This window comes from Cannabis sativa, chromosome 1 (assembly GCF_029168945.1).
Source record: "Cannabis sativa cultivar Pink pepper isolate KNU-18-1 chromosome 1, ASM2916894v1, whole genome shotgun sequence".
Lineage (NCBI taxonomy): Eukaryota > Viridiplantae > Streptophyta > Magnoliopsida > Rosales > Cannabaceae > Cannabis > Cannabis sativa.
In genome coordinates, this window is record NC_083601.1 from 35747855 (window position 1) to 35764504 (window position 16650).

General features: G+C 29.1%; 2 protein-coding genes across 2 annotated transcripts; both read right to left on the minus strand.

Annotated features, from left to right (window-relative positions):
* Positions 1 to 222: 222 nt before the first annotated feature.
* Positions 223 to 2741, minus strand: LOC115704998 (protein DETOXIFICATION 18). Its single transcript, XM_030632226.2, has 7 exons — positions 2283 to 2741; positions 1595 to 2139; positions 1379 to 1465; positions 1209 to 1265; positions 889 to 1127; positions 678 to 796; positions 223 to 541 (listed from the first exon to the last, which is right to left on the minus strand). Exons 1-7 carry the CDS (start codon positions 2541 to 2543, stop codon positions 407 to 409), a joined length of 1443 nt encoding a protein of 480 aa, XP_030488086.2. The 5' UTR covers positions 2544 to 2741; the 3' UTR covers positions 223 to 406.
* Positions 2742 to 3323: 582 nt separating this feature from the next.
* On the minus strand, positions 3324 to 7167 carry LOC133029061 (protein DETOXIFICATION 18-like). The gene is made up of 7 exons (XM_061108325.1): positions 6726 to 7167; positions 6038 to 6582; positions 5828 to 5914; positions 5664 to 5720; positions 4252 to 4490; positions 4019 to 4137; positions 3324 to 3808 (listed from the first exon to the last, which is right to left on the minus strand). Exons 1-7 carry the CDS (start codon positions 6984 to 6986, stop codon positions 3674 to 3676), a joined length of 1443 nt encoding a protein of 480 aa, XP_060964308.1. The 5' UTR covers positions 6987 to 7167; the 3' UTR covers positions 3324 to 3673.
* Positions 7168 to 16650: the final 9483 nt, after the last annotated feature.

A 16650-nucleotide genomic window follows, 5' to 3' on the forward strand; every position in this document is an offset into this window, starting at 1 on the left:
TCATGCATTCAGAAAAGTATAAGAGAATTAAACTTGAATCTCCAATTTGTACAATGTTGAGATGGATGTTTTGTGTGAAATATATTTGGTTGAAATAATTTGTATAAATTATGTTTGCATGTATCATTACTCATTTATTTATTTGAGTTGGTCTATAAAACTACAATTTACGTACGTCTTAAGTCCTCTATAATCTATATCATCGTTCCCGCAAACTAATAATAAGTGTATCTTATTCTCAAAAAAAGTAGTAAGAATAAATAATAAGTGTATCTCATGGTCATGGGTAAGAATACAAAAATTCATTTGTTTTAGGTCTTTATAATCAGGCAATCGCCAATCAAATACATTTCTTACAACTATATATATAAGCAACAATATCAGCTTTAATGCATGACAATTATATTCAAGCTAAAATTGAGTCCCCTTTCTTGGGCTTCTCTTCAGGCAGCTGCAACTTGGTCCATTGTGTGCACATTGTTATCAACATGAGTGCGAATGCTTGACACAACATACCACATGTCATACCAATCCACAATCCCTGTAACGAACATAGAAATAATAATTATTATGTAAACTCATTAATCCCTATACGCATTTCATTTCAATAAACAAGCAAATAGCAATGAATGATATGTATATTTATATATCTATATCTATATATATATGTTTATTACCTTGACATATAATTCAAATTTAAATGCAAGGATGGCTGCAACAGTCATGCCAATGAAATAAAATGTTCCCAAGTTCACATATACAGCCGTTTGCTGCCAACCGCATCCTCTTGCCACGCCTTCAATTAATGAAACAACAAATCTTAATTATAACCAAAAAAAAAAAAGTGAAATTAAAGTAGAAAACAAATTGAAATTGAGTAATCCTTACCTGATAGAACACCCTGGAGAGAATCAATTACTATGGATATTGCAAGCAGAGGAGTCAAGGAAGCAAACGACTTTATTATTTCAGAACTGTCACTGAATAAACCAGCCCAGATGTTGTGTCCGAATCCTAGAGCCAAAACTAGTATCAAGGCAAGAACTCCACATAGCTTCAGGGTAACAATCATTGCACTCTTAGCTCTGTCTGGACGCCCTGCCCCTAACTCATTCGATACCCTTGTGCTGTTGTAACAACAATACCAAAAATGAGATAAATGAAATGTTGAATTTGAAAGATTAGTGTAAGTTTGATTTATCCCAAACCTGGCTGCAGCACTAAGGCCATACGTAAAGTTGAATGATATGGCTTGTGTGTTTACACTGAAGATACAAGATAGTTAGCCAAGAAACTACTCATCAGTCGCAAAGAGAGGAGAAAATAATCAGAATGGATTAAGATGTAACAAGAAAACTATGTATCAAGCTAAGTATACCATATTGCAATTAGTGAAGTGGTTACTTCCGAGTTTGGCATCAGTCCTGCTAAGAACACCAGAATCTCAAACGCCCAGTATTCCAAGCTGAATAAATCACTTAACATAATTAGACTGTGTAACATGTCTAAATTATTAAATATTCTTATAGATCTCCAAAAAAACAAAAAAACAAAAAAATAGATTTGAGAATTTGGTATATGATCTGATCAGTACCACACCATAGCTGCAGAGGGAATGGCAAGTTTCAAGTTTGTGTAAATGTAACAGAAGGATTCAAGTGAAAATCCATGCCATGTGAGTTTAAACTCCTTGGAGAACATGACATATGCAACCAACAAAAAAAAGGTTAGCCAGAGTGTGATTGAGGTTGCTATTGGGGCTCCTTTGAAACCAAGAGGTGTTAAATGCACCAAACAATATGTGATACCAATGTGAAAGACCAATGGGATTGATGAGAACAATATCAAAGGCCTAACAACTGATTGTGTCTGAAGAAACCTCAAAATATTTTGAATATAACCATATGCAAATATGCTAGGAATCAGAAACTTGGTATAGAGTCCTGCGGTCTCAGCGATTTGAGGATCTTGGCGGAGAAAAAGCAGTAATTGTTCTGTAAAAAACCAGATGAATGAGATAATGATTGAGAAGATGGTGGATGTGATACAAGCCGTTTGCAGATGAATCCCAAGCAGTTTGAATGACTTTGCTCCAAATCCTTGCCCACATAGAGTCTCAAGAGCTCCACTTAATCCAACCTAAAACAAATGGAATGAAATAATTAGTTGAGAAAACAGGGACCAGTCGTGAAGTCAAATTCAAAAGACAACAGACTAAATGGTTACTTTTGCAATGGAGAAGATTGAATATTTTGTAGAGAGATATATGTATGTATATATACCATGAAAGCATAGCCGGAGACGGTGGCCCATGAGTTAGCAAGAGTAGCTCCGGCGAGGTGGAGCTGGCCAAGGTGGCCGGCGAACATGACGGAAATAAGTGGAATCAAATAGTAGAAACCGTTGGTGATTATCATAGGAAGAGAAAAGAGAACTTGTTGTTTGGCCTCCTCTGTCTCCAACACTCTGTTCCACCATTTTCCTCTGTTAACTTCATCTCCTTCCACCTCAATCAATGGTTCCCTCGCATCAGAGTTTCCCATCTTCTTTTCTAGACGTGGTATCGCAGTACTATAAAGCACTCAAATTCAATAAATATATATATAATATATATATAAATATCTGAAAGATGGTGATCTTGATATGTTTGTACTCTGATATGGTCTACCGGTCTGATAAGCTATTTATATAGAACTGTAGAATTAAGGAACATTCACACTAGAGCTCTATATTTATTTTGTAGAAAAAAACTCTATATTTAAGAGCTGCAATTAATTGACTTTTATTTTATATGTTATAGCTTAATCCTTAATATATGTTTATAAATATATTTTTTATTATTAATATATACATGGTAATTAGTTAAAATGTATATATGTTTTTTTCTTAATTTATTTTTAAGAATCACTGTCCCACCTCCACCTTGCTTTTTTTATGTGAGTCCGCTTATGTTCCTTTCAAAGAAAAAAAAAATCTGTTAATGTGTTTTCTATATTTTATATATTTTTTAAACTTTTAACTTTTTTTTTTACTAAATTTAAAATATACTTACGTCAACAGTATGTTTTTTTTTTTTTTTTTACAAATTGTCAATACTTTAATAGTATTATTAAGTAATAAGTATTAATACATGTGATTTTGTTTCCGATTATTTTTTATTTTAAATTGATATATTTTTCTTATTAATTATTCTGAATTCAATTACAGTTTAGTAAACGCTTCCTAAAAGTGGAATGTGTAACATTTTGTGGAATATAATTGGTCGAAATAATTTGTGTAGAAATTAGGTGTACATATATCATTACTTATTTATTTATTTGAGGTTTTTTTTTTTGAGTGAACATTTATTTATTTGAGTTGAGGTTTATAAAAAAAACAACATTTATTCAATTGGCAAAGCCCTATAATAAGCTTAAGGTTTGGTAGCAACTAATTATAATATAAAAACCACATGAGTAATGTGGGACAAACTTTCAAACACACACAAGTTTTTTTTTTTTTAATCACACCTTAAGTACTATTTAATCTCTATCATCGTTCCCATAAACTTATACTAAGTGTATCTCATGGGTAAAAAAAAAAATGCATTTGTTTTATGTCTTTAAAATTAGGGAATTGACAATCAAAAATATTTCTTATAAGGGACGATATCAGCTTAATGCATGACAATTACTCAAGCTAATATCGATTCTCCTTTCTTGGGTTTCTCTTCAGCCAGTTGCAATTTGGTCCATTGTGTGCACATTATTATCAACATGAGTGTGAATGCTTGGCACAACATACCACATGCCATACCAGTCCACAGTCCCTGTACCCAAACCAACATAGAAATAATAATTAATAAACAAGCAAAAAGCAATGAATGATGTTAGAATTTGAGATTAAGGCGTATATGAGTTTCTATTTTAAAATCAATTCAAAATTAGAGAAGTAGTTTATGTATGTTATATATAGTATTAATTTTTCACATATTAAGAATATGAGACTATTTTTAATAAATAATATATATATTTATTACCTTGACATATAATTTAAATTTAAATGCAAGAATGGCTGCACTAGTCATGCCAATGAAATAAAATGTTCCCAAGTTCACATATACAGCCGTTTGCTGCCAACCGCATCCTCTTACCACACCTTCAATTAATGAAACGTGAACAACAAATCTTAATTATAACCTTGAAAAAAAAAAAAAAGAAAGTGAAATTTAAGTAGAAAACAAATTGAAATTGAGTAGTTCCTAATCCTTACCTGATAGAATACCCTGGAGAGAATCAATTACTATGGATATTGCAAGCAAAGGAGTCAAGGAAGCAAACAACTTCAATATTTCAGAACTGTCACTGAATAAACCAGCCCAGATGTTGTGTCCGAATCCTAAAGCCAAAATTAATATCAAGGAAAGAACTCCACAAAGTTTCAAGGTAACAATCATTGCACTCTTAGCTCTGTCCGGACGCCCTGCCCCTAACTCATTCGATACCCTTGTGCTGTTGTAGCAACAATACCAAAAATGAGATAAAAGAAATGTTTGAATTTGAAAGATTAATGTAAGTTTGATTTATCCCTCTCAAGGAATCAGTTAGTTAATGTGGTATAGTTCCTCTAAATGAAAAAGTCTCTAAAAATCATTCTTGAAAAGTTGTTAAATTGCGAAAGTAGGTCTTGGAAGGCTTTCTAGTCCTTCTAGGAAGGGTCTTCAAGAAAAGTAGCCTTCATTAGAAAGGATTTCTAGATGGCTAGCTGTTCCTCTTAGAAAGGAGTTTTGGATAGTTGACTCCAGCTAACTTTATCCTATTCAGAAGCTCCTTCAGCGAGTGACTTAGTCAGTGATCCTGGAAGCTCTCATATTCGCTTCCGGAAGCACTCATACTTATGTTGATGTGGAGATCTCGCTCAAAGGAGAGTTGGTTAAATTGGTTATTGGCTAACTAACTTAACGACCTTGCTTCTTGCAGCCACCGATTTTAAGATCCTTATCTTAAACCTAATAATACCACCAACACTTAACCTTTTTGAACACTTGATTGACATGTTTCAAGAAGAGACTCTAAGTTTGAGAAAGAAAGAGAGGTACAAAGACAAGTACAGAGAAAATAGAGAGATTGGATTTGGGTTTTGTATGAAGAATCTTCTATAGATAAAGAAGATTTTTGGGTAAAAATATGAGAGTTGAAATACTTTGAGAGAACTCATCAAAGAATCGATCTCAACTGTATTGTACATGTTCTTGCTCAATCAATAAAGATGACTGGAGTAGAGCTATAGATCACATCGATCTATCGAATTTGAACCAAAATATATTGTGGTATTGATTTTATCGTTTTACTGTTTTATTCTTTTTTGAGTTTTCCTACTCTGTTCATCCTGTTCTCTCCGATTATTGTTTGTGATTTGTTAATCTTGTCATTGTTAATTGTTTAAAGATTAGTTGTTTTGATTCAGCACCACACCACTAGCTATAATTTTCCCACAGTTAGTTTAGCTCGGCAGTTAGTTTCCTTTCATAGTTTCTCCTTCTTGGCTGTTAGTTTCTAACTTGTAACTAATTACATGTTGTTTCAAATGTGTATCACTATAAATACACTCTGTATTGTATGATCAAATAATAAGACAGTCACAATTTCTTTTCATCTTCTTGATTCAAGCTTATAATCCCATACCTGGCTGCAGCACTAAGGCCATACGTAAAGTTGAATGTTATGGCTTCTGTGTTTACACTGAAGATACATAGCCAAGATACTATTCATCAGTTGCAAAGAAAGGAGAAAAATAACCAGAATTGATTAAGATGTAACAAGAAAACTATGTATCAAGCTAAGCATACCATATTGCAATTAGTGAAGTGGTTACTTCCGAGTTTGGCATCAGTCCTGCTAAGAACACCAGAATCTCAAACGCCCAGTATTCCAAGCTGAATAAATCACTTAACATAATTAGACTGTGTAACATGTCTAATTTATTAAATATTCTTATAGCTCTCCAAAAAAAAAAAAATAGATTTGAGACTTTGGTATATGCAGCATCTGATCAGTACCACACCATAGCTGCAGAGGGAATGGCAAGTTTCAAGTTTGTGAGAATGTAACTGAAGGATTCAAGTGAAAATCCTTGCCAAGTGAGATTAAATTCCTTAGAGAACATGACATATGCAGCCAACATTAAAAAGGTTAGCCAGAGTGTGACTGAGGTTGCTAGTGGAGCTCCTTTGAAACCAAGAGGTGTTAAATGCACCAAACAATATGTGATACCAATGTGAAAGACCAATGGGATTGATGAGAACAATATCAAAGGCCTAACAACTGATTGTGTCTGAAGAAACCTCAAAATATTTTGAATATAACCATATGCAAATATGCTAGGAATCAGAAACTTGGTATAGAGTCCTGCGGTCTCAGCGATTTGAGGATCTTGGCGGAGAAAAAGCAGTAATTGTTCTGTAAAAAACCAGATGAATGAGATAATGATTGAGAAGATGGTGGATGTGATACAAGCCGTTTGTAGATGAATCCCAAGCAGTTTGAATGACTTTGCTCCAAATCCTTGCCCACATAGAGTCTCAAGAGCTCCACTTAATCCAACCTAAAACAAATGGAATGAAATGATTGGTTGAGAAAACAGAGACCAGTCGTGAAGTCAAATTCAAAAGATAACAGACTAAATGGTTACTTTTGCAATGGAGTAGATTGAATATTTTGTAGAGAGAGATATGTATGTATATATACCATGAAAGCATAGCCGGAGACGGTGGCCCATGAGTTAGCAAGAGTAGCTCCGGCGAGGTGGAGCTGGCCAAGGTGGCCGGCGAACATGACGGAAATAAGTGGAATCAAATAGTAGAAACCGTTGGTGATTATCATAGGAAGAGAAAAGAGAACCTGTTGTTTGGCCTCTTCTGCATCTAACACTCTGTTCCACCATTTTCCTCTGATGACTTCATTTCCTTCCACCTCTATCAATGGTTCCGTCACATCAGAGTTTTCCATCTTCTTTTTTAGATGTGGTATCGGTGTACTATATAGCACTCAAATTCAATATATATATATATATATATATATATATATCTGGAGGATGGTGTCTTGATATGTTTGAACTCTGATAAGCTATTTATATAAAACTGCAGAACTCTTTCTATTATAAGGAACATTCACAGTACACAAGAGCTCTATATTTATTTAATGTCTATTTAAGAGCTGAAATTGAAGTTAATCGAATTCACACGTACGTTTTGCTTTCTCTAACGTTTTATGATCTCAGGTTTAATGTCTATTATTCTGACAAAAAAAAGGCATACAATAGAGAATATAATATCCAGTTTGACTGAACAAAAATAGAACAGGCATAATACATTACACAAGTGGTTGAGTAATAACTTAGCTACGGTAGCGTTTTGTTGGGAGAAATAAAAATAAAGGAATATGAATGAGAATGAGAATTGAAATAGGAAGGAAATAGAATAAAATTTAAAATACATAAAAAAAATGATAAAAAATTATTAAATTTTTTCTTTCCTTCTATTTCAAAATAGAATAGTCATTAATGACATTCCAATACTTTAATATGCAACCAAACAAAGGAATGAAATGAAAATTGTTTTCTTTCCATTCCATTTTATTACCTCCAACCAAACGCCACCTAAGTGATTGAGTAATGCTCAAGCTACGAGCATATATGAACCTGTTGTAACAGAAATTAGCGTTGTTTTTTTAAGCGTTACATGAAACTTAATATAGGTCTTATTAAAATTATTTGTGATGCTGCAATTTTTTTATCTCATTTTATTTTTAATTTTTTTGTGACACGATCTCGAAATTAAATAGTTGATTATTTGATTTGTTTTTCTAATTTTAATCATGTCTCGATTGAATTGCAGACTATATTATTACTTTAAAAAATATATAAAATATAAAACACACGTTAAATTAATGTCAGGTTAATATTACGTACAATGCACGTATATTTAGTTATATTCTTAGTTTTTATTTAGATTATGTATCTATATTTTACTAAAAGAGAAAAATTTGTTAATCAAATCAGAGCAAATGCTACACAAATCAACATCCATAAAAATAACAAAAGACAAACTTACTAATTGGGTATTTTCCCATCAGAGGTTTGGCTCCGTGCCAATTTTCTCTATGCCTGATATTATATTTTGTAATGACCGCGAGGTCTAACAGTTTCTATCCTAATATAAGTACGCTTTTCTTCAAAAAAAAAAAAATTGAAATAAAATCAAAGATTTGTTGGTCCCTAGAGATTATTTATATTTTTAGTTGTATAATTGATTTTTATTAATGTTATTTAATAAATAATATTATTATTTTTTCAAAAAAAAAATGTATAATTTAAGTGATATATGTATAAAAAAAATATAATAATATTCAATTTTTTTTGTTTATTATAATTTAAGTTCAACCATAATATTCTTCATTTTTTTAAAAAAATATATTATACACTTTTCTTTATTTTAAAATAATGATAGAAAGATATTTTTTTCGGATATGTGGATTGATTAAAAAAATAATTATATAAACAGATTTTTTTTTTTTAGATTTTTGTAGTGGGTTTAAATTTGAATTATAATGTTTTAAAAAAGAATATTTTATGTTATATAATCACATTTAATATAACATAGGTATCATTTTCAATAAAAAAAATAATATAACATAGGTATATCATATGAGTAGTGCACTCTTAATGGGTATTACCCAAATTGGTGGTATTAAGAAAATTTGAGTTTTTAGACTTAATTTTTCTATCAAATTAGAAAAGAAAAAAATTATTTTTACATTACATGGGTTGGGGTTGTTCCGTCCGCTAAAAAATTAAGAAAAAAAAGTTGGCAAAAAGAAGATAAAAGAAAAGTTGAATTTGACTCAAATATTTTGTATAGAAATATATTTTTGATATTGTGTGAAAAAGAGATATTTTTTTTATAATTTTTCAATTAATTAGTGCGTAGCTAAATTAAGTATAAAAATTTTGTAGTCATAGGTTTAGCCTAGTGGTTCCACACTTTTGCTCATAAAGATCATGAGGTTCCTAGTTCGAATTTCTCATCCCCCAACGTCGAATAATAAAAGAGAAATTTGATAATTATTATATCTAATTATTTAATATTTTTAAAATTAATATTTATAATTAAATTTGTTTAATAACCATTTATGAGTTATTTTCATTTAATTTTCTCAGTGGGTAATACTCATTGATGGTTACTAAATGTTGGAAAAATTCTCATTACAAGAGAGAATAGGAGGATTACAATCAAAATACTCAAAATACAAATAAAAGTATTTCATCAAGATTACAAGAAATCTAGAAAAGAAGAAGGATAACACACAAAAAGCTTGACCAAGGCTCAAGGACCTTTGTCCTAAAAGTCATTTCCTCCCTCATATGGACACTTAGGGAAACTCTAGAAATGCTCTTAAGGATTTATCAAGCCTCATATGCTCAGCCTAGTGTCTAAGGATGAGCATATCCTCACAAGGTTCTAACCACAACAAATGGTTTCAACTACTTTTTTTGCAAGTGAACAATATGGCCTTTATTTATAGAGTTTTCACTCTCATATGAACATGAATGATCACCATAAAGCCCTTGGATGTTACCAATCATAAATTGGGCATTTATGTTATTAATTGGGTGATTTGGAGGAGTTTTGGGCTGTTACAAAGGCTCTCAAACTTTCAAAAACGTGCGCAATAATATGCTGAAAAAACAGTAACTAGTTACTAGTTACTATTTTTTCAGCTTTGGCCAATTCTTTTCCAAAGTGTTCCAAATCATTCCCACTTGATTTTGAACCATTTATACACCTTATAAATGAATAAATCAAGTCTCCAACAATAATATTTTCAATAACTATCATTCATTCACATTCATAAACAATTAGTAACATCTTTTACTAATTTAAGAGTGAAAAAAGAGATGAGAGTTACATATTCAAGTGATCATCAATTTAAAGGATTTGCAACTCCTATTTTGAGATCATTCTACACAAATTTTGTAACTCCATAATGTATGTTACAATTTGACAAGATTAATACTTTGTCACACTTAATTATTTAATCTACATATTATATTATATTAAATAATATAACATTCCCCCACTAGATTAAATAATATCTCATCAAATAATTTTGTAACACAACATTTTATTTAATCAATCAAACATTATATTATGGAGTAATATAATATTCCCCCACTTGATTAAATAACTTCACTCTAATAGAAACCATTGCATTTGTGCATAGTGTAAAATGTCTTTCGACTTGAATTTTACCTTAGTGTAATTACCACAAAGTTTATCGAAATTTTGGTTGTCGTAGCATTGAACCACTATTTCTTGATAACAAACCGGTGATAACACACACACATTTGCTATGTTCACTCAAGAACCTTATGGATTGCTTTTGCACCGTTAATGGCCGTGTGCACAAATCCAATTCATGGACTTTCTAGAGAATAATTCCCAATTCTCATAAGAGGCGGCACCACCCCTAGTCCATATAGGTGGAGTTTTAGTGTCTCACAATACTTACACTTTCTTAAGCTTAAGTGAGTTTTCTTAAGCTTAAGCTCCATTAAAAAATCTTTCAGTTTTAACCCTCAATTTTCACCACATGTACTCATCCATAGATGGGACAATTGAGTATCACATTCACTCTATTGATTTGTTATTACCTATTGAACTTAAGACTAGATTTTTACTAGTGTTAAGATAGGTTACCATCAACGAGCAAATTGCTAAGGGAGTTTAGGTCCCATCCCTCGAAATTCATGCTTTAATCTTGTATGAAGATTAAGCGATTTGTTAACCTCACACTTTTGATTCCAAACGAATCATGCTAGCCAAATATATAGTGTTCACTTTGTGACCACTTTTCTCCTTAAGTACTTAAGCTTTGAAAATTCAATCATAAAAGATTAATTTTCACACAACTCAAATTCTCAATAATTTTGATATCAAGCATATCAAAATTAAACATTAATTTAGACACCAAGCATGTCTAAATTACACACTTAACTTTATACATCAAACATGTCAAAGTTATACTATATTTAAGACATCAAGCATATATCTCAAATACATACATTTTTAGTTTTAGACACTCAATATGTCTAAACTTCTCATATTGGAGTATGCACCCCCACTATCTTAAATTTAATTTCTTTCTTGAAATTATTACCACCAAATTTTGACACTAAATATGTCAAAATTTCACATATGCACATAGCAAAATATTAATTTAGAATATTAAATTCAAAACCACATATATATAATCAATAATTTCTCAATAAATTTGATTAAACTCAAATCTCACCCCCACATTTAACCATAAAGTTAAAATACCACATATCACTTTAAAATAAATCTCTTTATTTTATTTTGTTCTCTACACATTATCTTTCAAAATAATGTGCACTCAAAATTATCATGAACTTCGATATCACATGATAATCTCTCCAAATACCACTTACAAATTAATAGAATTATTTTATCCATTATTTGTCCTTTATTAACAAAATTATACTTAAAATTTGTTAATAGATAACACAAAATTCACATAATGATAAAATTGCTTCTTCAATTTTATGGTTATCTCCTCATTGAGATTAGTCCAAAGTTAACAAAATTACTTCTCATCAATTTTGTTTCACCACTTTACTTTTTAAGATTCAAAATTGCTTCTCCAATTTTATAATCTTTTATCTCATTATTTGAATCCACAATGATCCACTTTCTTTGAGTCTAAAATTGTCCTTCCAATTGTATGAGCTCATTTCACAATATAGATCCACTTTGATCACTATGCTCTTGCTATGAAATGAACAAACACAAAAAAGTGTAACTCACATAGTTCACTTTTTCTTATCTCATAAAATGAGATGATTATCACCAAAATGGAACTTCATTTCCAAGTAACTATCTTTAATCATAATATAGTTTCACAATAATAATGATAGAATGAACACACTTTTTTTTTTATCATCATCTCCATTATCATACCATATAGTACATATATTAATATGATAATTTATATACATATATTAATACACAAAATTAATATATAACTCCCATAAAATTATAACTCTCAAATAATTTTATATTAATTAATATTGTATATATGTTACCATACTATCATAAATAACATATACAAAATATCAATATTAATTCCACAATTAAATATATATATGTTACATATCATATATATTAACATACAAATACATTAATATGCATATACACAATATATATATCATGTATGCATGTATATAGAAATCACTATTTCTACATATTTATTCTCACAAATATATATATGTAATTATATCTCATGCTCATCATATAATATACATATAACTCACATATGTCACATATTATATGATATATATATATATATCTCTCATATATATACATATAATAATATGTTATAATCTCAATTATAATATTATATATCACTATATATAATAATATAATATACACATATCATATACATTAACATGTAAAAACTTTATACCAAAATATCATATCTCATCATATAAATATGTTAATATATATTACTATTAAATAAATAAGATATCACAAAATAAATCCATAATGATTACCCATGGATGGCTTGAATCTCTTACCACATTATTTTTCTTCTCATGATCTTGATTGATGCTCTCCCTCATGGATAATTTTCTTTGATTGTTTGACCTCCATGGCATGTCTTTTAGAAAGAAGAATATGCCACATAAATGACTTTTAGATTGTTGGAAAAATTCTCATTACAAGAGAGAATAGGAGGATTACAATCAAAATACTCAAAATACAAATAAAAGTATTTCATCAAGATTACAAGAAATCTAGAAAAGAAGAAGGATAACACACAAAAAGCTTGACCAAGGCTCAAGGACCTTTGTCCTAAAAGTCATTTCCTCCCTCATATGGACACTTAGGGAAACTCTAGAAATGCTCTTAAGGATTTATCAAGCCTCATATGCTCAGCCTAGTGTCTAAGGATGAGCATATCCTCACAAGGTTCTAACCACAACAAATGGTTTCAACTACTTTTTTTGCAAGTGAACAATATGGCCTTTATTTATAGAGTTTTCACTCTCATATGAACATGAATGATCACCATAAAGCCCTTGGATGTTACCAATCATAAATTGGGCATTTATGTTATTAATTGGGTGATTTGGAGGAGTTTTGGGCTGTTACAAAGGCTCTCAAACTTTCAAAAACGTGGGCAATAATATGCTGAAAAAACAGTAACTAGTTACTAGTTACTATTTTTTCAGCTTTGGCCAATTCTTTTCCAAAGTGTTCCAAATCATTCCCACTTGATTTTGAACCATTTATACACCTTATAAATGAATAAATCAAGTCTCCAACAATAATATTTTCAATAACTATCATTCATTCACATTCATAAACAATTAGTAACATCTTTTACTAATTTAAGAGTGAAAAAAGAGATGAGAGTTACATATTCAAGTGATCATCAATTTAAAGGATTTGCAACTCCTATTTTGAGATCATTCTACACAAATTTTGTAACTCCATAATGTATGTTACAATTTGACAAGATTAATACTTTGTCACACTTAATTATTTAATCTACATATTATATTATATTAAATAATATAACACTAAACATATTTAATTTTCTCAGTGGCTGCTGATGCAGCTGTTATTAGTTGGAAAATATGGTCAGTTCGTAATAATTTGGTGTGGAATGATAAAACTTATTTAACTTTTGAAGTGGTACGGTCGGCTAGACTCGTTCTTGATCAATGGATTAATGCTAAAACACAAAAATAAAAGAAGTGCATTGTTGATAGATAATATTAACAATGTTGTTGAGTGTTGGAAGAAACCAATGACAAATACGATTAAGATTAATGTCGATGGTGCTATTTTTCAAAATGAGAATAAATTTGGTTATGGCTATGTAGCTCGTGACTCTAATGGCCGATTAATTGAAGCAATCTCGGGTAGTCGCTTCGGGGTGGTTCAACCTGAAATTGCGGAGATAATTGGAGTCAAAGAAGCGTTGAGTTGGATTAAGCGAAGGCAATGGGCTGATGTGGCTATTGAAAGTGATGCTTTGATGGTGGTTCAAGCAATCAAAAGTAGCATTCAGATGCCATCTCAGTTCGGGATACTTGCTTATGATTGTTGTGTTTTGTTGTCTTCTTTGAAGAATGTGTCTTTATTTTTTGTTAAACGGTCTGCAAACAAGGCTGCTCATTGTGTGGTTAGAGGGTCTTGTTTATTGTCAGATTGTACTATTAGTGAGCATGATGCTCCTGATGATTTGAACTCTATTGTACTTGCTGAAAGTATTTGAATAAACAATCATCTTTCAAAAAAAAAAATATATATTAAATCATCAAATTATGATCCAATAACTAATAATAAAAGAGAAATTTAAATTTCTATGTTTAATTTAATTATTTACTTAAAAAATATCTCTTTTTACACTATATCAAAAATATGTTCATATAAAAATACTTAAGTCAAACTTAATTTTTACTTGTCCTTTTTTTGCTGAAAATTTTTTTCTTTTAATTTTTTTCCTAGCCGATAGAATAAGTTCAGTTTATATGATGTAAAAATAATTTTTTTTTTCTAATTAGATAGAAAAATTAAGCATAAAAACTTAAATAATTCTAATTTTACCCGTTCGATAATCCACATTAAAAATTGACCTTTAATTGTTAACGGAAATTTATTTATTTATATAAAAATTAACAATCTCATCTTATTATTAATTAAGAATATTTTATTTTATGTTTGTTCTATTTTTTTTTTAATAAATTATACAATTTTAACAGTACTTTTTTTACTAAAAATATATTTACGTCAAGTATTAATACATGCTCTCTTTTTTTTTCCTAATAGATTTAATTAAATATTAATACATGCATGTGTTTCTTTACAAACGACCCGTAACAATGGTAGCAATCACGTAACGAGTAGGAAAAAACTTTTTTTTTTTTAATTAAGCAGAAAAAATATATATATTACTTGAAACATAAAATTTATACGGCAAAATCTTCTAATATATCCAATTAACTCATTTCTTTTTCTGTGAAAAAAAAAATCATTTCTTTTTTATTTTATCTCTTTCTTTTTATTATTTTAATTAATAATTAATTTTAATAATAAAAGTTAATGTATGGTATAAAATAAAATAAAAAATAATTAATAATATATTCTATAGAATAGAGTAGATAAGAATTTACGCGCAAATAATTTTTTTTTAAAATAAAATGCATAAATGATTAAAATCATACATTATTTTGTAGTGGCCAAAATAAAAAAAGATACTAAAGGCTCGTTTGGAACGCCATATTAGGTCGAATTGTATTTTATGCAATATTTTTTATGTAAAATTATATGTGGTATTAACTTTTATAAACAACTAAATATATAATATTTTAGTATAAATTAAAATTTAACATAATATTATATAAAAATATGATATATAATCCAATTTAATATAATATAATAATACAACATAACTAAATATAAGAGAAGAGAAGAGAAAATCCCCACACACTTCATACTATAATTGGAGTGGTAGTTGAGACTTGGCAAATTAATAAATAAATTAATATAGGTCACATGTGAATTTGATTGGGACCACATCTTCATCATAGTCACAGTGGATCCAAATTTTCTGCACCATTTATATATAAGCATTGAAATGTAACGTATTTTTTTAAAAAATGTTCTAAAATAATTCTACCTTTTAATTAATTTTTTTATTTTTCTTTTAAAAAAAATAAAATAAAATATTATGAGCTATCGTAACAATGTCTTAAAAATAGTTTAAAAGATAAAGTATAAAGAATTATTATTAAAATAGGATTCAATTTAGTAAACTAAAATAGTTTAAAAATTTATATTATAAATAGTACTTCTCTATATATAGAGAAATATTATTTATTTTTCAAATAATATTTTAATAATTTTTTTCATCTTTTTGATTTTTTTTATATATATAGTGTGTAATATAAAAAGAAACTGATATATAGTGTTATAATATATAAGTGTGCGAGACAAAATAGAAAAAAAATAAAAAATTTAGTGATATATTGTGAAGAATAAAGTAAAAATGCTCATGACAGTGCTAGGAGTGCTCTTAACTAGTTTTTATTACCTTCATTAAAAAAAAAAAAAAAAAAAAAAAAATAAATCTTTTTATTACCAGCTATTCTATATTAGTTATTATGAGCACTCTTCAGGTGGTACTTAGTATCACTATTATCTTTAGCATTTCTTTTTTATGTTATTAAACAATAATAATATTTAATATCTCCTAAATATATTAGATTGGTTAGTAATATCTCTTAAACATTATTATTATTATTAAATTATGGAGTGGTTCGTTTGTTTTTTTTTTTTTTTTTTTTTTGGATCTTTACCAAATTAACTATTAAATAGTAAATTGGGTTGGGGAGGGCAAGGGGCAGCATGGTCATACTCTCTTAAAAATATTTGTATATTCTTTTTTAAAACTATTTTAGATTTTATTGGGGCACATATTCTGATTTTTTACGTGGGAGAAATAATTTAAATAAAAATAAAATTAAAATTTTAGAATTGTGATACTTATCTCCCAATTAAACGAGTAGTGTCTTACAATTTTT

Bases quoted from the DNA above. Each gene is read 5' to 3' on its own strand.
- LOC115704998 (XM_030632226.2), bottom strand. From the start codon at position 2,543: ATGGGAAACTCTGATGCGAGGGAACCATTGATTGAGGTGGAAGGAGAT. The intron at 2,140-2,282 runs GTATATATACAT...CATTTGTTTTAG, and splicing joins TCTCCGGCTATGCTTTCATG to GTTGGATTAAGTGGAGCTCT. The intron at 542-677 runs GTAATAAACATA...TGTTCGTTACAG, and splicing joins AATTTGAATTATATGTCAAG to GGATTGTGGATTGGTATGAC.
- LOC133029061 (XM_061108325.1), bottom strand. From the start codon at position 6,986: ATGGAAAACTCTGATGTGACGGAACCATTGATAGAGGTGGAAGGAAAT. The intron at 5,721-5,827 runs GTATGCTTAGCT...ATGTATCTTCAG, and splicing joins ACTTCACTAATTGCAATATG to TGTAAACACAGAAGCCATAA. The intron at 3,809-4,018 runs GTAATAAATATA...GTTTGGGTACAG, and splicing joins AATTTAAATTATATGTCAAG to GGACTGTGGACTGGTATGGC.